Here is a 22,079-nt window from a genome sequence, read left to right as displayed (position 1 = left end):
CTGTTACCTATAGTTTGAACTATTTGTTATCAAATCATGGAGTAACAGGATCACTGATGTTATAAGTGTCGATATTTTGGTCCACTTTTACGATCATTACCCATGACTTGACAAAAATATTTCAACATTTATACTCCGATTCATTTTATGATGTGCGACATGAGTGACAACCTCTGAGAATTATAATAGTTTATTTTATGCATCGCGTATTTCCTTGATCATTTGTAATAGTTACCGTACGAAATGTCGCATCAAACAAATACATGCAATAGTTTGTGGTACTATCTAGCGGCAGTGTACTTACACTATCATTTCAAACATGACAAATAATTTCTACGTTCTTAAGTAAATACACCAGTGATGTAAATATCCAATGAAGTCAGTCACACCGATAGTATGAGTAACTAAAGCCAGTTTCTTATAACCCGTACGAAGAACGGGTACTTCTGCCAGTCATTTTATAAAGAAAGAATCCACCCCGGGCAATTTTAGTGGGGGGGGGGTATTTGAGATAAAATCTCGGTGGGGGGAAATCCCTCCCTTCCCCCCGCGATTTCGCACCCTGCAGCCAGCCTCTTTACCTCCCTCTACGGCTTGCGTTATTCCATTGCTTCCATGTGTACAAATCTTTGCCACGTTTGTTTGGGTCTTCCTTTCTGTCTTTCTTTCACACTGCAGGTTCCATTCCAATGCTTCTCTCTCAATGCATTCACTTCCCTTCCGCAGTGTACGTCTGATCCATTTCCATTTCCGCCGCTTTATCTGTGTGGTCATCTCGGTTTCTCCCGTCCTTCTCCAGAGTTCATGATTGGAGATTACTTCCGGCCAGTAGATATTAAGAATACTTCGTAAACAGCGGCTGACAATGGTCTGCAACTTGGAGGTAATTATTTCAGTTATAACTGGTATTAAAATGCTTCTGTAAACGTTACCTTGTGGCTTTGTTATTCCTTGCCCTGTGCCGCACCAATGACAGGTTTTTTCGCTAGTAATTTAACGTCGCAATAACACATCAACAGTTTTTGGAGATGGAAGGATGGGAAAGGGCTAGGATTGGGAAAGTAGAGGCCGTGGCCTTAATTATGGTCCAGCCACAGCATTTGCGCTATGTGAAAACCGAAAATCACGGAGAATTGTCTTCAGGGCTACCGACGATGGGATTCGAGCCCACCATCTCCCGAATGAACGCTCACAGCTATGCAACTCTAAACCGCATGACCAAATCGTGCAGTGCCAATAACAGCTTCAGAAGACTAGGGGGAAATATTATTTGACTCAACCCACACCAGTGAGAGCCCTACAGTATCCAATGAAAACCAGAGAATGCTAGATGACAGTTTCTTGTCAAGTCCGCGTGGAGTGACGCGCTGGGTTGTGATATCTTGTTTCATATTGTACTAGTCCGCTTGAGAACACGAATGGTGTTATGAGCTGCACTGCAAAAAGAAAATTAACAACTCCACTTCATCCTCTTCTCATCCCACTCGCTTCTAGGCAGCGAGATTTCCGGTTGTTAACCTATAGAGAGGCACAATAATACTTCTCTTTGTAACAAGGTACTGTAGGCGAGCAGATGTGGTAGCTGTGTGTATCCACAGGGTTTGTATATAGCCTATACGAGAGATGAATTATATTTTGATAATACCACACCAGTCATGCAATCCTGGATAAGAAATTACGTCGACCAAAAGATGATCCCACCCCAAAACATGACGGAATTCCCCTGCCGCTGATGGCCGTCCAGGATGAAGGGTTCGCTCCATCTCTCACTGGATCATCTCCAGACTCGAATGCTCCTGTTGCATTGGTGCAAGCTTACTGTGATCTCGTCAGAAAAGAGGGTACGTACCCAATGTTCCTGAGTTGCTGCCCACTTCATACGAGATTCCCTATAATCTGACTTAAGAGGAGCTTTCGATACTGGTTTCCTTCATATCAATCCTCCATCGTACAGCCGACTTCGCACTATCTGATCTTACATATACCGAGCTCGATAGCTGCAGTCGCTTAAGTGCGGCCAGTATCCAGTATTCGGGAGATAGTAGGTTCGAACCCCACTGTCGGCAGCCCTGAAAATGGTTTTCCGTGGTTTCCATTTTCACACCAGGCAAATGCTGGGGCTGTACCTTAATTAAAGCCACGGCCGCTTCCTTCCCACTCCTAGCCCTTTCCTGTCCCATCGTCGCCATAAGACCTATCTGTGTCGGTGTGACGTAAAGCAAGTAGCAAAAAAAAAAAAAAAAGATCTTATATATTCACTAGGGTGGCTCTCCGGATATCCAGACGGAACGAGGTGGCAATAGAAGAGAACCTACGACGTAATGAAGGCAACAAATACCGATCCTCCCTGCGAGTTGTTCTGCGTGGTAACCGTATGTTTCTTCCTGAACATTTTTTTTCAAACTCTGGAGACATCACTCTGACACGAGAGGCGGCATCAACTTTTTGCCATGCTTCTTGTAGGAAAGTCACCATTCGAATGCGGACAGCAGCTGAAATGGGTAGCCTACTCTTGCCATGTTTAACTCAGTTCTACACGTGCTGTCTATACATCACTGAACTTACAAATTATCCTAAACTGACCTGATAACAAATGTCTTCAGTCGGACAAATATTGAACTTGCTGTAAGTTTAGCTTCACTATGGGTCTGAGACATTGGCTGTCTTGTTTGAGGTACCGTGTCATACACCGTGTAAAATGGAACCGTGCCAAACTACAACCTATGTCTGAAAAGTTCTGTGAATGGTCTCATGAAATAAAGACAACGTAAGTTACACACAAAATTCCTTTACTGGCCTTCAAAGTATTCTCCGTTAGCTAGAACACACTTTTGACATCGAGTGTAAAGCTCCTAGAAGCTGGTAGCAAACACTTCTTTTGGAATCTCCCGGAGAACCCTTGTCACCTGTTGTTGGATACCAGCTACATTGTCGAACCGGTGGCCTTTCAGGGCTACCATTCGTAAGGACAGTCGCCGATCATTCGCAAGCATCTGTCGCACTCGTTCGATGTTGTCTGGAGATGTGCTTGTGGTTGGTCGGCCCGAACGCGCCTCGTCCTCAACACTTTCTTTTCAATCTCGAAAGCGTTTAAACCAGTCATAAACGCACGTTCTACTCACTGCTTGAGCGTGGTAAACTTGTACTAACATTGCGTGTGTTTCCGTTGCCGTTTTGCCTAGGTGGAAGCAAAACTTAATGTTAACGCGTTGCCCCGTATTGCACTCCATTGTGCAATGACACGAGTCCTCACAATAACTCCGTGCGATGTGTTGTATACTGAGAGTCAACTCAAGACCTTAGCGGTCCCTTTGATGTTAGTCAGACTTCTGGTCGGTGAAAAGGCTTCCGCAGCGCTAAATAGTTCCCTAGGTTTGTTACTTGTTCCTGAAGTCAGGAGATTCCTTTCGTTTGGTTAGATATTCTCGCAGTGGCGGCTCGTTTGGGAGGCGCTAAGGCGCGCGCCCCCCCACGGGGTTCCATTAAATTCGGGAATTTTAATCTTAAATGTTAACAAGGGAAATATTTTACTATAAGATTATTATCAAGGGCGCGAGTTGTACTGTGCTGCGGCGCGATGCGCTGCTGGCCCTACGCAGGAGGGCGCTCTCTCACAGCGGACCAAATACTCCCGAGTCTCGCTTGACTGGCCTTGAGGGAGCCAATCAGAGGCGCAGTAGAGATGTGCTGTTCTACGGAGATTCCGGCGCGTTTCTGCCGCGGCCCATCGTTGCATCCAACCTACCCGAAACATTGGTGATCTGATTTCTATTTAACAGGGGTCAGTTTATGCCATTTCTCTCCTAAAACTAGGAACTATTTTACTGAGGCACTTACCTGAGTTAAATGTGCTGGTATATTTAAAATTGTCTTGTAATTTTTAGGATTATTAACTAACGAAACGAGTAACGACTGTAACTACTGGCTCCTCGCACTTCACTCATGTTGGCCATACTCACTGGAGAGCGCGATGTTTAACTTTGTGTTGATGAATGATCTCGTGAGGTGACTGTGACAAGGTGAAATTACGAGAAAGGTTGTGATTTATATGTAGGCGTAGTGTTATGTATGCACTTCGTACAGTATGATTACCGTCGAACATATTAAAGAACTATCGTTTTCTTCTCTTTCCATCGAGAAGAAAGTCGAACTGAAGGAGTGTTTTAGGCCGACACCAGACTTCTCGTTGAAAAAACCGGAGACAAAGAAAAATGAAAATAGGGCTTTCCAAAGACAAATTAGTTCTCCTGACGTATATAACAAGAACTCGCGGGTATGTGAAAGTGATATCTCAGAAACCTTTTACTGCTTTCCTAACCTGCTATTCTCCCGTTCTAGGAAAGGAGATAAATGGATCACCACAGGGGTGATATCAATAGTACCATGGACTTTGAAATGCTTGGTGAAGTCAATGTCGTGTCTTGTGTAAGTGATCACTACAACAAAACTATTCGTAAACATAACTCTATGGTGGACAAGAACAGGCAAATATTATTATTATTATTATTATTATTATTATTATTATTATTATTATTATTATTATTATTCATTTATTCATAATATTATTATTATTATTATTATTATTATTATTATTATTATTATTATTATTATTATTATTCATTTATTCATAATAATAATAATAATAATAATAATAATAATAATAATAATAATAATAATAATAATAATAATAATAATATATCTGTATGTATGTTCAGTCTTCAGCCCTAAGGCTGGTTGGATCCTCAACAGCTCTGCTATCAGCTGTCATAGATGGCCTAGGCATCACTGAAGAGGCATACTAGGGAAATGAGGAGTGAGGTAGTTTCCCGTTCCTTTCCTCACTTAGCCAGAAGTTGCTGTTACATAACAGTCTGCCAAGCCCACTGAAATGCACACACCAACGGACCCTATGAGCAACATTTTCACACCATTCTTAGCAGGGACTGACTGCAGAAGGAATGGAATTACTAGCATCGCTCATAGCTCAGTCACTTTCATATTGTCAAAGCCAAGGATAAGACAGAGACAGATCAATGAAAGTAACAAAATTGCTCTAGCCCACACCAGAAGACATAGTGCACTGTAAACACTAGGTCCTGCCAGTAAAGGCATATAATAATAATAATAATAATAATAATAATAATAATAATAATAATAATAATAATAATAATAATAATAATAATGGAGTCACCAAAGATATCTACAATAAAAGATGCATATCCAAAAATGCAAAAATAAGGCATTACAACACAGTAGTGAAGCCAGAATGCCTATATGCAAGCGAATGTCTGGCATTAAACTATAATTTAGATAAGCTAGAAATACTAGAAAGGCGAATCATGAGGAAAATATTAGGCCCACAAAACACAGCAGAAGGTTGGAAATTACGAAGTTATGCTGAAATATATCAAGAAATAGAAAATATATCAGATGTAATGAGGAAAAGGAGACTTATGTTTTTAGGAAATTTATATCGAATACAAGATAGTAGATTATCCAGTAAGATTTTCAGATATTTGTGGGGTAAGAAATCAACGACAAGCTGGGTCAATGAAGTAAGAAAGAAGTTAGAAAAAAATAATAGAGAAGGCTTTCGGGAAAAAGTATTGAAAATAGAAGGATTCCAAGGTAGGAAAGTAAAAAAGACTGGTTCAAAGTGGTCTGAAGACAGAAAGAAGAAACATAGTGAACAGATGAAAGCGTACTGGAAGAAAAGGAAAGAACAAAGAAGAAGGAATTGAAATTGGCACGTGGTCCTCTGGTGGCCCATTCGAAAGAATAATAATAATAATAATAATAATAATAATAATAATAATAATAATAATAATAATAATAATAATAATAATAAAATAATAATAATAATCACCATCATCATAATCAAAACAATTGCATATGCATTGCACTGTATAGTGTTCGAAGTGTGTACCTTGATAACATGTTTTGAAGAACTTGAGATATTTTGTGGAATTATGAAACTAAGGTGCGCCCCCCACTGCTGATATCCACGAGCCGCCACTGTATTCTCGTGAACTGACTTGACGAATTAAAAAAAAAATTACCCTGTATAAATATGGAAAAGATATCACAGGTTGTATGTTATGCGGGTTCGTTACCAACTCTTATATTTCATACGTAGATGGCTATGGATATTTATTGTTCTCAGTGGTGCATGTAGTAAAAAAATAATTATTTAATATGAGATTGATATCTTATTGCACTGTGTACTTAGTAAGCTGTGTTCGAGTTCATTCCATTGCTGATAAGTTCGCATAATACGTGCGACGTTGAAGATGGATCCAAGAAAACTATTGGCAATACTGGCTGCATGTTCAGTATTCATAATGGCTGCCAGCTGTGAGCAACACGTGTGTGATGCTGTGGCGCTCGAGTCCCCTGTGAAATACTTTAAAGCTAACAAAAGTGGAGAAAAATTAAGTAGCCTAGGAAATCTAAACCAAATTGTTTTAAACGTTTACAGTAGCCTACGAGATGAGAATCCGCTGTGGGCTGTGGAAGACGTGAAACAGACCGCGCAGCTGACCGGCGTTTATGTGTACAGTGTTTACGCCGCTCGCGTGGCATTTAAACTCCACGGAAAATACAAGTCTCCAGCGAAAGGTCGAAAGGGAATTCTTATGTTTTCTTGTGGTACTATATCGTATGCTCTCCTGTGGCTGTCTGTATATGTCGTGAGTCTTTTTGATGACACGTTTCTGTAAAGTCGCTGAATATTTAGTTTTAAGAAAGTGTCTCATTATATAAACAAGCAATCAAGGTGATAAAGAAAATGTCACTCAACTAAGCTGCATGCCACATTTATGTGATAAAAAACGTTTGCTCGTTTGGTTGTTCGTCAGTAGGCCTATGTGTCAGCTCAGTTCGACCTATGCACTCGCCGTAAATAAAACAGGAAGGGCCTTAACACGGCATGGGAATAGGATCCTTGGCGTATTCGATAATAATAATAATAATAATAATAATAATAATAATAATAATAATAATAATAATAATAATAATAATTTGTACTTTACTTTTTATTCGTAACCGCCCTCTACCTGCAAAAATGTTGTCATAAGGGGATCATGAGTTCGTTTTTACCTTCCGAATGACGAGACTACAATATTAACAACATTCCTGAAAACATTGTATTTTGCAATCCCACTCACAGGTGGGTTTTTCAGCTTGTTGAACTGCCACTGACAGTCGGCACGAGAGCGCAATCGTACACTTATGTTGTAAGTTCCCATGTGCCTCACACAAATTGCTTTATGAAATAAAAATAAACCTTGCTTCTCTTGCCTCGGTAATCGTCAGTAATCTGTAGGTTTTTACATGGTCAATAAAGGAATAAATAGGTATGGTACGTAATCAGAGTAGAGCTATGTGAAAGGAAGTTATCTTTTGATGCTTCACTATTTGAGAATGAAGCACGGTACTTGTCAGATAGACGCACGACGTTAATAATTAGCTGGTTATGGCGGAGATGGAAAACGGAGACGGGAAGGGGGAACAGGGGACGTGCTCACATGCGGAAGGATACTTTTCCTAAGCTCTTGACTTGACTTTCAGTATAGCGTTCAGTTCCGTTTAACTGTGTTGAGTTGACCGATAGGGGGCACTTGGCGTCATGTCTCGCAATGCACATGTGCGAGCGCATCGTCCGAACATTTTTTAAATATATATTTTTAGACTTTTTACTGATATATATTTTATTTTTTCTAATTCTCTCTTTGTTTGTCTTGTATTTTCTGTTTAAGGACGACACAAACACCCAGTCCCCGGGCCAGTAGAAATAACCAATTAAGGTTAAAATCCCTGACCCGGCCGGGAATCGAACCCGGGGCCCCTTGAACCAAAGGCCAGCACGGTAACCATTTAGCCATGGAGCCGGACGAAACTAGCACGGTTTACAAACTAGGTGACCATTCACCGAACTTTTCAGACACAGGTTGTATGCAAGGTAACTAGAATATAAGGTAGGCTACTCCGGCGGTTGAAGCTTCCATTGGCTGGAGCGCTCTGACGTCACGCGGTATGAACGATAGCGAGTAAGGAACACAGTCGCAGTACAGCAAGCCTGTGAATTTTCGTGCCTGTGAAAAATCTTCTTAATCTTTCATCAAATAATAGTCTGGTTTAGTCCGATTCGATAAGTAACGGCACTTCCAATAGATTTAAAAACGTGAAAATGCGTCAAATTTCGTCACATGCTGAGCAGGTAGAACATCAACTATCAAATACATGACATATAATACGATAAGAAATAAAATATTGCCATGCAACTCAAAATAATTTATTTCCTGATGAAGTAAATATTTAGATTAAATGGCATAGGAAAATATGCATCATATCAACACCCTTATGGAATTATATTAAATTATTAAAACGTACGTGTCAGGAGACTTAATTACTTGATGAACCAGCCCAAAGCTTAGCCTTCTTATTGGCATATTTTCTCAGTGCTAGCTCCTTACTCTTTGCATTAAAATGCCATATCCTAATAAATGTCCTGGTCCTTACGTAGAATAAAATTATTTTGTCATGGAATACTGGAAATTTTGACTTAATAATAGAAGTAAGAGTTTTCACTTTTTTGCATCTGGATACAGTCTTACCGTGAAACACACCAAATGAAATTTCGAACTGGGCTATATTTTTTAACCACTCATGACTGGGATGTGTGAGGCCCCCTTTTGAAATAACCGAGATCCAGTAACAGGTCTCTTCTCGCACGACATTTTTGTCTCTTTCTTCGTATTTACTGTATATCGGATCACGGATACTGTATTATTTCACGAGCTTCCAAATATATTCAGAAATATAAGTTATTAGCACATAATAATGTTCATGTTATTGGATTTTACGTCCCACTAACTATGTTTTTGAGCACCTTCACCACCGGACTGAGACAGGATCGAACCTGCCAAGTTGGGCTAAGAAGGCCAGCGATCTACCATTTGAGTTGCTACTCAGCCCGGCTATTAGCACATAACAATAATTATAGAAAATATGATTTTCATTCAGTCATTTATATCTGACACCTTTTTACCGTACGAGCTGTAATAATGGAGATATTCAAGAGTTTATTACAAAATGTTTCAATAACCAAGCATTGCTGACGAGGAAGTATTGTTATGCCATCACAGTAGCAAACTAACTGGCTATGATGGTTGTTGTCGTTATTGTCTTTATAATATGCGAAATAATAATAATGTTATTTGTGTTACGTCTCACTAACATTTACGATTTTCTGAGACTCGAGGTGCCGTAATTTTGTCCCACGGGAGTTCTTTTACGTGCCGACAATTTATAGCGCCACACACGTTTCCATAATATGTTGACTGCATTTTAATCAGTACAGTGGTTCTACTTCAGATAGTGACAACACGAACACTGTTCACGTAGTGAACCACTATAAAATTACTATATATCTGTGATCCGATATACAGTAAATACGTAGAAAGAGATAAAAATGTCGGTCGGTCACTTGCTTTCTTGGCTTACGCTGCGTGAACCATCAACGATAGACCCCAAGTGTAAGCGTACGAAATGTAGAGCATAGAATCCTCTACAAAAAAAAGTCCGCGATGGCACATACCTATTTCCAACCGGCTGCCCTCTAGAAGCGATTTTATGCTACAGTCCGCGGTAAAAAATGTAACTCCTTAAAATTAAATAAATATTTCGATATTATCCTCGAGTTCCTCATTAAAATAAATTGTTTGACCTCCACCAATATTTTATAAGGATTACAATAACCTTGTCAGGACATTATTTGCATGAATAGTTTAGAACTTATGACCATTTTAGACTGTAGTGGTAATACGTGTCAGCAGGACGGGCAACCGCTGTCTCATACCACATGACGTCACGCAGAAGGCAGACAGGGAGAGAAACAAGTGAGCGCGATGCGGGAAGAGACCCCTGTGGGTTGTATGTTTGAGCACAGTACTACGAAAAAATATGTGTTCCTATGTTATGTATGCTTGTCTCTCTTTCCCCAACTTTTTTAAAAGTTGCTTTACGTGGCATCGACAGATAGGCCTTACGGCGACGATGGGAGAGGAAAGGGATAGGAGTGGAAAGGAAGCGCCTGTGGTCTTAATTAAGATACAGGCCCATCACTTGCCTGGTGTGAAAATGGAAAGTCACGGAAAATCATCTTCAGGGCTGCCGACAGTGGGGTTTGAACCCACTATCTCCCAAATGCAAGCTCGCAGCTGCGCGCCCCTAACGGCACGGCCAAATCGCTCGTTTTCTATTTCTTATTTTTTTATGTGGCTAGTCGTTTAACGTCACAGTTTTTCGACTGCTCTGGGACACAAAGGTTTGGAGTGGACAGGTAGTAGACGCGACTAAGAAAATGAAAATGCGCAAGATATTTTATAAGTTACTCGCAGGTACACTTTTCTCGGAAACAACTGAACCTATAGGTATAATGTTCGATGTGGGTGTCCACAGGGTTTGTAACTACGTGATGAATATGTTGATAATATTTAAAATTAAGTCTGCTAAAATATTAAATGCAAGGAACTTACAATACTATGTGTTCATTATTTTTTTCGAGCGACTATACGTCTGCCACCTGTGAAAATTAATATCTACGGAAAACTATCTTCAAAGCTGCTCTAACTGAAGTTCGAACCCATTGTGTCCAGAATAGAAGCTTACAGTTGCACGACCCGTGTCTTTTAGCCAACGCTATCAATATGTATACAAGTGGCTATGAAAAATTTTAAAATGTATAATACATGTTTTTAATGAATTACAATTTGGAATGATAGGTTGTAACGTGCTGAGGTTAATATGAATAAAACATAAACACTGTGACGAGTAGTTATAAGAATAAAAGATAACACAGAAGGAGGGTATATGAATTAACACAGTACAGTGCAGATAAGAGAGAATTAAATTAACACAGGACCTTGGAAAATTATAATAGGTTACACATAAACACAGTGTCTCAAGTGGTGAGCAGAATGTGTTACCCAGTAACAGGTTCAGGTTAGGTAAAGAATAGCACACAGTACACATACGCCCAGAACATAATTTCCACAACAGTGTCACACGCCCAAGTCAAATTTAAACAGAAAATATTAAACCAACATGCAAGAACAACAAGGATAATCAATCAATCAATCAATCAATCAATCAATCAATCAATCAATCAATACTGATCTGCATTTAGGGCAGTCGCCCAGGTGGCAGATTCCCTATATGTTGTTTTCCTAACCTTTTCTAAAATGATTTCAATGGCATTGGAAATTTATTGGACATCTCCCTTGGTACGATATTCCAATCCATAACTCCCCTTCCTATAAGTGAATATTTGCCCCAATTTGTCCTCTTGTATTCCAGCTTTATCTTCATATTGTGATCTTTCCTACTTTTAAAGACGCCACTCAAAATTATGCGTCTACTAATGCCATTCCACGCCATTTCTCCGCTGACAACTCGGAACATACCACTCAGTCGAGCAGCTCGTCTACTTTCTCCCAGTTCTTCCCAGCCCAAACTTTGCAACATTTTTGTAACGCTACTCTTTTGTCGGAAATCACCCAGAACAAATCGAGCTGCTTTTCTTTGGATTTTTTCCATTTTTGAATCAGGTAATCCTGGTGAGGGTCCCATACACTGGAACCATACTCTAGTTGGGGTCTTACCAGATACGTATATGCCCTCTCCTTTACATCCTTACTACAACCCCTAAACACCCTCCTAACCATGTGCAGAGATCTGTACCCTTTATTTACAATCCCATTTATGTGATTACCTCAATGAAGATCTTTCCTTATATTAACACCTAGATACTTACAATGATCCCCAAAAGGAACTTCCACCCCATCAACGCAGTAATTAAAACTGAGAGGACTCTTCCTATTTGTGAAACTCACAACCTGACTTTTAACCCCGTTTATCAACATACCATTGCCTGCTGTCCATCTCACAACATTTTCGAGGTCACATTGCAGTTGCTCACATTCTTGTATCTTATTTATTACTCTATACAGAATAACATCATCCGCAAAAAGCCTTCCACTCCTTTACTCATATCATTTATATATATAAGAAAATGTAAAGGTCCAATAATACTGCCTTGAGGAATTCCCCTCTTAATTATTACAGGGTCAGATAAAGCTTTACCTACACTAATTCTCTGAGATTTATTTTCTAGAAATATAGCAACCCATTCAGTCACTCTTTTGTCTAGTCCAATTGCACTAATTTTTACCAGTAGTCTCCCATGATCCACCCTATCAAATGCTTTAGACAGGTCAATTGCGATACAGTCCATTTGACCTCCTGTATCCAAGATATCTGCTATATCTTGCTGGAATCCTACACGTTGAGCTTCAGTGGAATAACCTTTCCTAAAACCGAACTGCCTTCTATCGAACCAGTTATTAATTTCACAATCATGTCTAATATAATCAGAAAGAATGCTTTCCCAAAGCTTACATACAATGCATGTCAAACTTACTGGCCTAGTCCAATGTTAATCCAAAGTAGAGAACACTCCTTAATTCAGTAATTTGTACAAATTAAAACGAGGAGAATTCCAAGGGTTGACACGGTAGGCTAAGCCAACCATGAAGTGGTGAAAACAATTATGAGAACACGAATTATCACCACTAAATCTTCTAGGCCAATGTTAACTCAAAGGAGAGAACGCCCCTTATTTCAATAATTGTTAATCAAACGTAACAGAATAGAATAAGTGATGATATCAGTAGTAGGACTAGGCCGGTTCTGGATCATGAGTCAGCATTTTTCCTGCTGAGTCAGCACTCGAGGTCATTGCTCCGACCAAGGTCATTGACCCCATGACATCAAGACCACGCGACCGGCCACGTGCTATTGTTTGTAAACAAAGCTGCCATCTTGACAGGACCTAACCTCACTGCTGCCAACGTAACTACGTAGGGGCACGGAATGTGTAATCTACGTACTTTTGACAGCTGTCAAGAAGACAGGTCCTAACAATGTGCACTTGCTGAACAAGTGAACGTAGCTAATCTCACTGCTGCCATCTTGACAGCGCCTAACATCACTGCTGCCATCTTCACTAACTACGTGTGCGCGGAGTTTAAAATCCACGTGTTTTTGACAGCTGCCATCTTGACAGGTCCTAACCACGTGCACTTTAACAGCTGCCGCGTTTAATGGTCCTAACCACGTGGGCGCGGAATTTTGAACAAGTAAACGTCACTAACCTCACTGCCGCCAACTTGACAGCGCCTAACCTCACTGCTGCCACCTTTACTAACTACGTGGGCGCGGAATTTAAAATCCACGTGCTTTCAAGCTGTCAAGGTGACAGGATCTTACCACGAGCACTTGTTAAACAAGTGAACGCGGCTAACCTCACTACTAAAATCTTGACAAATCTAACCTCACTGCTGCCACCTTAACGACGTAGAGGGCGCAGAATTTTAAATCCACGTGCTTTTGACAGCTGTCATCTTGATAGGTCCTAACCACGTGCACTTGTTGTACAAGTAAACGTCGCTAACCTCACTGCTGCCATCTTGACGGACCCTAACCTTGCTCTTGCCACCTCAAGCATATAAGGGGCGCGGAATTTGAAATCCACGTGCTTTTAACAGTGGTCAAGATGACAGGTTCTAACCAGGTGCACTTGTTGAACGAGTGAACGCGGCTAACCTCACTGCTGCCATCTTGACAGGTCCTGACCTTACCGCTGCCATCTTAACTACGCAGGGGCGCAGAATTTTGAAAAAGTGACAGCTGTCAAGATGACAGGTGCTAACCATGTGCACTTGTTTTGACCTGGATTTAGATCAAGTGAACGAGGCTAACCTCACAGCTGCCACCATCTTGACAGACACTAACCACATTGCTGCCACCTTAACGACGTAGGGGCGCGGAATTTGAAAAGTGTCAGCTGCTATCTTGACAGATCCTAACCACGTGCACTTGATTTTTGCCGCAGCTCTTCTCACTGCTGTTATCATGACACGTCCTAACCACGTGCACTTGTTTTGTAGCTGAATTTTGAATGATCTCTAACCTGACTAGTATTATCTTAACGGGATTTAGTCATGTGTAAGCCGCCGCCTAACACGACGGGGCAGCATTCGCTTGGTAGGCAAAGTCCACGTTACAGCTCGTACTAAGTTTCGTAGCAGAGCCAAGAGAAATCGAACCTAGCCCACTACTATTGCCACTAACACGTTAAAGAACTTCTGAGGGACAAAATTCCGTTACCACGACGTTTTCTACAACTTGGCAGATTCGATCTTGGCTTATATCCGTAGGTTAGATTCCCGGCTAGGCCTAGGGATTTTTACCTTCGTCGTCAAACCATCCATACATTTTATTGTTTATTCCCTCTACCCTTTTTCTCACCTTCTGCACCACCCTCCATACAATTCTATTAATTCTTGCACCCTATCCACGTCATTTCCTTCCGCCGCCCTTTCAATTCCTATTCTTAATATTTCTCCCTCCACTTTCAAATCCCCTCTCAATTTCTCTTTCGCATTATCATCCCAAACGTACTTCCATTTTCAATTACTATGTCTCTCCCTACTTTTCTCCATCTTGCCCTTCTCCTCTTCAACCACAGTTCTCAGTTTTATTTCAATAGGCATATCTTTCGTTAACCCACATCCTAACACCTCAAAACTTATTATTCTCCTTAACGCTATCTCTGAGCTTATTCCTATATCCACTACACTCCCTCTATTTGTTGTAATATACGTCAAATCTCCCACACTATCCCCCTTCATCCACCAATTTCCTAACACCTCAAAACTTATTATTCTCCTTAACGCTATCTCTGAGCTCATTCCTATATCCACTACACTCCCTCTATTTGTTGCAATATACGTCAAATCTCCCATACTATCCCCCTTCATCCACCAATTTAAAATAAATAATTGTTCTATAGCACACAACTCTAATAACCTTTCTCCATAACTATTTACACCATTATCCTTACTCCTTCTTTGCAGCCCCCGTCTGGTTTTACTTCTTTCCTGTACACCGGTACTCTATTGCTCACTCTCGCATTCTAATCCCCCAATAAATTCACCCCATCTTCTACATACAGTCCTTTAATTCTGTTTATTTCTTCAATCAGTTCGTCAAAGAATTGTTATATATATATCGAATGGTTGTACAAGTACACAAAAGTTTACAAATAATCAAATGGAAATATCCAAATTTGACAACCATTCCAGAGCACATGGTGTCACTTGGTGTAGAGTCTTCAGACCACCGTCAAATGCATGAAGTGGGCACTCTTGTACAATGAAAGAATTGTTTATTTGCATAAACTGAATCGCACGGATGGTTATAAAGCAGGTCCAGACAAAAAATGCTTCCGATGCCCCCTTCCCCATTTTTACTCTCAGCCACACTACTCCCTCAACACCACTCTGTAACATATCCACCCATTCAGCTAGCTCGTTTCTTATTAAAAACTACTATGCCCCCTAGGTTTCAGCTCCTCTTCCCTATTTTTTTCCTTAACACGTTCACTAACTACTCTATACCATCCCATTTAATTTCAACCCATTTTCCTAGCCACGCCTCCACTAAATCAATTATCTCAAATTCTTTCACTAAATCCACAATTTCCTTATTCCCTAACTTCCCCATCATCCCCTCAATATTCAGCACCCCTATCACCATCTCTAGTTATTTATTTTCTCCCCTCCCTCTCTATGCTTATGTGATTCACTATTTCCCCCTTCTCGTAATTCTTCCTTGTGGCTCCTCCCCATCCCTCTCCACTTCCCTTCCTTTCTTCTCCTCCTCCTTCCCCTTTCCCGTGCCACAGCCTTTTTTTCCTCCCCATAGATCTTTTAAACTTAACGATCTCCCCTTATTTAACGCCTAATTTCTCTCCGAGTTTCTTCCTACATTTCTCATATTCGGGGAGGTTGAGTTACTACCCTGACTCCTTTTTCCTCCCAACACCTCTTCACTACCTAAATTCACTTCACCTCGTTCTCGTGTCATATTTGTTGATTCAGTCCTTCCTGCGTTGTTCTGACTCACCAAGGTCTCCATCTGACCGCAGACACCACAGTCCCGTCTTCTCTCTTACTTCTTCCCATTGATGACATCCTGCTCTCGAATTCTGCAACTCATTTCCTCCTCGCATCTATCCTCAGCAGTTCCACCTGTGTCCACGATCAGGACCAATTTCTACCTGAAGTCACCAAACACCTCCTCACTATCTTGGCTCGAAATCCCTGCGCTCTAGCCCGCCACATGTGCCGTTTTAAGATCTCCAGCCGCAACCTGTCTTCTTTCTCTGTCTCAGCCTTCAAATAAAAGTTCGATCCTTCAAATATCCGGCATTCCTCAGAATTATGTAGTCCACCAGGGTTGAAATTAATCTAATCTTCACCGGCCGATGACCCTTGTTCCTTCCGACTCTATGTATATCATCTATATCTACTTCAGAGAAGTTCATCTTTATCTTATTCGAAACTATGTTCACAACTTTCAATACTAATTCAACTTTTGATTCTACTCCTTTCTCTGGTACACCGTACACAAACAAATGTTTTCTTGCTGATTCGTTCCTCTTTCGCCTCACTTCTCTCTTCATTGCTGTCAATTCTTCTTCCAGTATCAACACCTTCTTTTTCAAACTCCCTACCTCATATTCTATCTCCACTTACTTGTCATTTACTCCTCCAGTTTCTTCTTTTATAAAAATTTTCAAGTCCTTCATCTCCTTAATTTGGGTTGCCCGGTGTTCCTGCAACATTTCCTTTATTTCTTCTCCTTTTCTTACATCCTTCACCACTCTCTTCATCTCTTCAAGCTCCTCCCAACCGAATGGTCCCTGATTTGGACCCGGGTTCTTTCCTATAGCTCCTACCACCAGCAACGTCGCAATAACCGTCACACACAGCAGAATTTCCAACAATCCTTTAGAACATGATAACAATCAAAACCATCAATACCTACTAAAGTTCCGTCACAGCACTCGGTAGGACTGGTTTTCTTTTTATATCCACCGGGCGAGTTAGCCGTGCGGTTAGGGGCGCACAGCTGTGTGCTTAAATCCGGGAGATAGTGGGTTCAAACCCCACTGTCACCAGCCCTAAAGATGGTTCTCCGTGGTTTCCCATTTTCACACCAGGTAAATGCTAGGGTTGTACCTTAATTAAGGCCACGGCTGCTTCCTTCCCACTCTTAGCCCTTTCCTTTCGCATCGTGCCATAAGACCTACGGTGCGACGTAAAGCAAATTCTAAATAAAAATTTAAAAATCTTTTCACAACCCCTTCCAAGGAAAAGTTGTATCCACGCTACTGGCCTGGACTTACACCCCATCCTCTGAAATTATTTTGTGGGTACGCTACTGCATCCATTCACCATTTAAGGTCAAAGTAAACCCGAAGAAAAATTGGATACTCAAAATACACCACCATAATTGATGCGGTTAGGGCTCGAAACTATAAAGAAAGGTAAGGGACGGGATCTAGTATTTTAAGTAGAATCCGTATCAATAGAACCTGACTTCCCCTTTCAAATATGTTTCATCCATTGACTGCGATTCAAGCCTGGGCCGTCCTGATGAGAAGATGGAACAATTGGAACTGAGTTATCACGCCCGCCAATTACAAAATAGTCTTTATGGTGCCATTTAAGGTTCCACTCAGTTCCCCGGCATTTGACAAAATATATAGGCCTACCTATCGAACTTAGACACGCATCCGCGATTGTCTTGCTTCTGTTAGAATTTAAAAGAAACTTTTTCATAACTTACCGAGGATGCACAGTGTTTTGGCTTCTCAGTGATAAAACGGCCCTTCTTAAAAAAATAACTTATATGGCACAAAATGAGGAACTAAGTGCAGCTCACAATCCTGACACAGTCTTCCCAACGCTGTAACTTAAACATACAGTAGCACATCTCTCAACCACGGTAAACCCGAGGATCTCTAGGATATTGTTGTTTCCGGGAATCGATGTGCAAGAGCTGACACGATGTTGTAAGCTTTCAACTGTTTCTGGCCGTGGCCCCCGTTATCTCGGTGATCACGTTCCGGCCCCTACTGAGTAATCCCTTGCTAATTGCCCCTTCCATCATGTCTTGACATTTGTCAACACACGGTTACATTCCCAATACTGAGACCTCTACTGGGAAATATCCCCGCGTATTACAGTGTTTTCCTTTCATTCAAGCAGTACAAATATGGAGAATTATGTACGGCCCTATTGAGCCTTGCTAGTAGATTTTTTGTCGCTATGTTAATTTAACATTTCAGGGTACGTTGTTAAGTTGTTCGTACCGTACGTAAAACAACGGCTGATCCTCGCTCTAGTTTCAGGAAACGGCCCGGCCCCACTGCCCTCCCCCCTCGCCTGGCTACGCAGTGATGTAAATTATGTTGAAAAATTTGGTCCCATTGCCTTTCGGTGATAAACACGTCCGGTGGACAGTAAATATTCACAAGTAAAATGCACTTATAATAAATTCCTATTACATACGTTTGGGGTATTGTCTGAATGGTCAGTAAAGGTCTATATGTCATGGAAGAGTATACCAAAAAAAGCAACTCCTCCATATCCTGGCCGTTATTACGAACGACAGTATAATTATGATAAGCAATGCTCTGTGAAGGTTCAAACCAGGTTTCTTGTAGTGTAATAAAATGTGGTACCGTTTCCTGAATCAGTGTATATAGCTCATGTCGTTTATTCACATTATTCCTAGGATTCCATTGGGTTATTCTGATCATAACACTGGAAGAAGTGGTTAACTCTGTCTCTTAACTGATAAATAGCGTGTGCGAGTGTTGAGTTATCACCCAATAACTGAACGAGCTGTGTGATGTTTTGATAAATGGTCTCGTTGTCGTTGAATAGAAGAAATCGGCTGTGCCATTGGGGCACTACTAGTTGTAGCAGTTACGTCTATTGCAGCCAATGGTGGCGGAATAGGAATAGTGGAAGAATGTGATGATCTTGAATAGTTCACCCCCGTGCAATCTGAGTCCTGATCAAATTATAGTACACTTCCCTGTCATATCCCGGGGAGGCAGGGGGGCACAGGCCTAGGTGTTTGCATAATAACTTGAGTGAATTTTCGTTTTCTAGGATACTCTTGTGTGGGCGGCGACGTCTCCCGAGTTAAAGGGGGAAATTGTTGTGAATATACAGCTGGGTTATAGTCAGCAGGCTGCACTTTCTTCACTGCTTCTTTGAACGGTAGATTATCTGCACTCATTATCCTTTTAATTCGCGCTTGTTGCTGTTGCGCCGGGCATTCTGGGGTAAGGTCGAATGCGGTCCCTGGCAATGGACACATTGAAAGCATGTTTCCGTACAGTCTTTTGTCGTATGGTGTAGAGCGCAACGCCCACACCTAGGACTCGTCGCCCGACAAAGCTTATCTACATTTCCATATCTATGACATACACTGAAGAAAATGGAAATTGCAACACCCAGAAGGAGTGGTGCTACATTGCTGCAATTGGAAACGCAGGACGAGTGTTTCGTTGTGCTTCGATTATTACACTTTCAGGTCCCTCTGATCGCAAGTTTGTACAACAATCAATACAGGATAAGCCCACCACGAGCTGCAATACATTGATGAATTCGTCGAGGCATGGAGTCAATAAGGCCCTGGATCGCTTCCTGAGGAATTGCAACCCAAGCTTGCTGCACTGCACGGGTCAGTTGTTCCAGAGTTGTGAGTGGCTGAGGACGGTTGGCCAGTTGTCGACCCATCATGTCCCACACGTGCTCAATAGGACTGAGGTCCGGGTATCTGGCGGGCCATTCTAAGGTTGTGATGTCGTGGAGAGCTTCTCTGGAGATGCGTGCAGTGTGAACCCGGGCATTGTCCTGCTGAAACATCCCATTAGCAATGTTCGCCATCATAGGGACAAACACTGGATTGAGTGCCCTATCAACGTACTGTAGAGCAGTCATAGTGCCCTCAACAAGCACTAATTGTGATTTCACATTAAAGTCAATAGATACCCAGACCATAATGCTTGGTGTTTGCCCTGTGTGCCTCTCGACAATAAGATCTGGGCGGCCCCTCTCCCCGGTACGTCGGCGCACACGATTCCGGCGATCACTGCGGGCAAGACAGAAGCGCGATTCATCACTAAAGACGACCCTATGGCATTCCTCGACCCACGTCGATCTTTCTCGACACCAGGCCAGCCTTACACGTCGCTGTTGTGGGGTCAATGGAACACCTTTTGCAGGGACACGGGCTCGTAAGCCAGCTGCACGCAGGCGATTACCAACTATTTGTTGTGTAACGTGGGGTACAACAGCTGCTCGAATTTGCGCTGCTGTTGCATGGGGTTCCATCCGGGCCATCCGAATGATGCGGCGATCCTCTCTCACAGTTTTCTGTCGCGCTGGGCCTGTGCCAGGTCTACGAGTGTGGGTACCTTCATTTGACCACTGCTGCCATACACGTTGTACCGTAGATGCCTGTCGGCCAACATGTGCAAGGACAGTCCTTGGCGATAATCCAGCCTCACACAGCCCAATTATCCGAGCCCTCTCAAACGGTGACAGTTGTTGATAGCGTGCTCGTCTCTGTCGTTGAGGCATGTTTGATGGGGAACACTTCACTGCACAGACTGCAAGTCAACTACGCTACACCAGAGTCCGTATACTGGAGTTGATTCCTCCGCGACCAATCACGTGGGGAGACCTGTAGCAACAATCCAATGGGTCTCAAACTTTGATCGTTTACATACCTACATGGCATCGTTCCATATCTTGAAAATCAACATAAACGACCAATGCCTTCATGATGTTGCAATTTCCATTTTCTTCAGTGTATTTTGCAGATTTGTGGGGCAAAATTATATGGTTCCACCTAAAGTGAGAAATATTGGGGTAGGTTCTGGGCTCTAAATACAACTTTAATGGATCCCGTGAGAACGTACTGGGTACCCTCCTGACTGACTATCTTACGATTAATTCGCTGTACAGATTTTATAGTCACAGTAGTTTTAAAATGTTTGAGGATGGCAGAATCGGATAGGGGTTTTTCAACTCCCTTATAATACCCACTCTCAACACATTTCAGCTTGGTATATACGCCTTGACATTAAGTTCTGCTAATATAGGATGTATGAGAAATGAGTTTGATTGTACTGCATACACAAATTCAATTTGGACTCTATTTCTGCCCCTTCGAGCCACAGATTTAATCCCTGGAATGTTATTCTCTTAAAAAAACGCCCCAATGTCATTGGATGCATATTACCAATGTTCTGGGATGTATTAGACTCTACGAAGACAATAAAGGGACCGTAATCGGAACTGGGATACGTTTCTTGTGTCACAGACTTCGGAGCTTGATCACCAATTACATTATCTGAACGATTATCTTGTTGCAGTTCATTATTCACTTTACTCACTTTATCACTATTATCACTAGAACTGTGATCACTAGAACCATCTTTTACATCCTGGTCCATACGAACTAATCCTTCACGCACTACAACTAACTTCGAGGGGTCAGGAGCTTCCTCACCCCCACTGTTCGCTGCCATAGTCTACTTCGCACACTCTTAATACCACACGTCAAACCTCCCACTGAACCTCGTCACAATGATTGTCAACACGTCCGCACGCTATCACTATCGAGAGGTAACTCGAGCTGTTGACTACAACTGAGCATCACACACACCAAGCAGTTCAAACGTTCAAAAAACAAAGCAAGCTAAGATAAACCACTCGACTAAATTTATATGTGTTCCTTAAGATATATACAAGATATGATACATGACGTTTTATTTTTATGAGAAAACCACAACATTCCAACACTCCCTCCTTTCTCAAAAAAAAATACTACACTTCAATCAATTATCCTCGCATTGCAAACCTATAAGCTTATAGAAATTCTTAAGCTTGTTGCTTGATAAATTCTTTGTGAACAAGTATGCAGCATTTCTCTCTGATGCTAAATATACAAACTAAATGAACACCTTTTCTACTAGCTCTCTACATACATGGTTCATGATGTCAATATGTTTTGACCTTTCACTCACAATATCGTTTTTACTCAATTTAATTGCTGCTGCATTGTCAGCAAAAACTTTACAAGAT

At 41.5% G+C, this 22,079-nt stretch overlaps 1 protein-coding gene across 1 annotated transcript in view; it reads right to left on the bottom strand.

Moving 5' to 3' along the window:
- The window catches only part of LOC136859314 (prolyl 4-hydroxylase subunit alpha-1-like), a 618,020-nt gene extending 596,497 nt beyond the window's left edge, over nt 1-21,523 (bottom strand). Inside the window, exons 1-2 of the mRNA XM_068225775.1 lie at nt 21,235-21,523; nt 16,662-16,914 (exon numbers count right to left, since the gene is read on the bottom strand). Of these exons, the coding sequence (XP_068081876.1) occupies nt 16,662-16,914; nt 21,235-21,523 (542 nt within the window). The remainder of the gene's footprint in view (nt 1-16,661; nt 16,915-21,234) is intronic.
- Between the last annotated feature and the right edge of the window lie 556 nt (nt 21,524-22,079).

This window comes from Anabrus simplex, chromosome 1 (genome assembly GCF_040414725.1).
Source record: "Anabrus simplex isolate iqAnaSimp1 chromosome 1, ASM4041472v1, whole genome shotgun sequence".
Classification (NCBI taxonomy): Eukaryota; Metazoa; Arthropoda; class Insecta; order Orthoptera; family Tettigoniidae; genus Anabrus; species Anabrus simplex.
The sequence above is the reverse complement of the archived record's forward strand: the minus strand, read 5'-3'. Positions and strand labels throughout refer to the sequence as shown.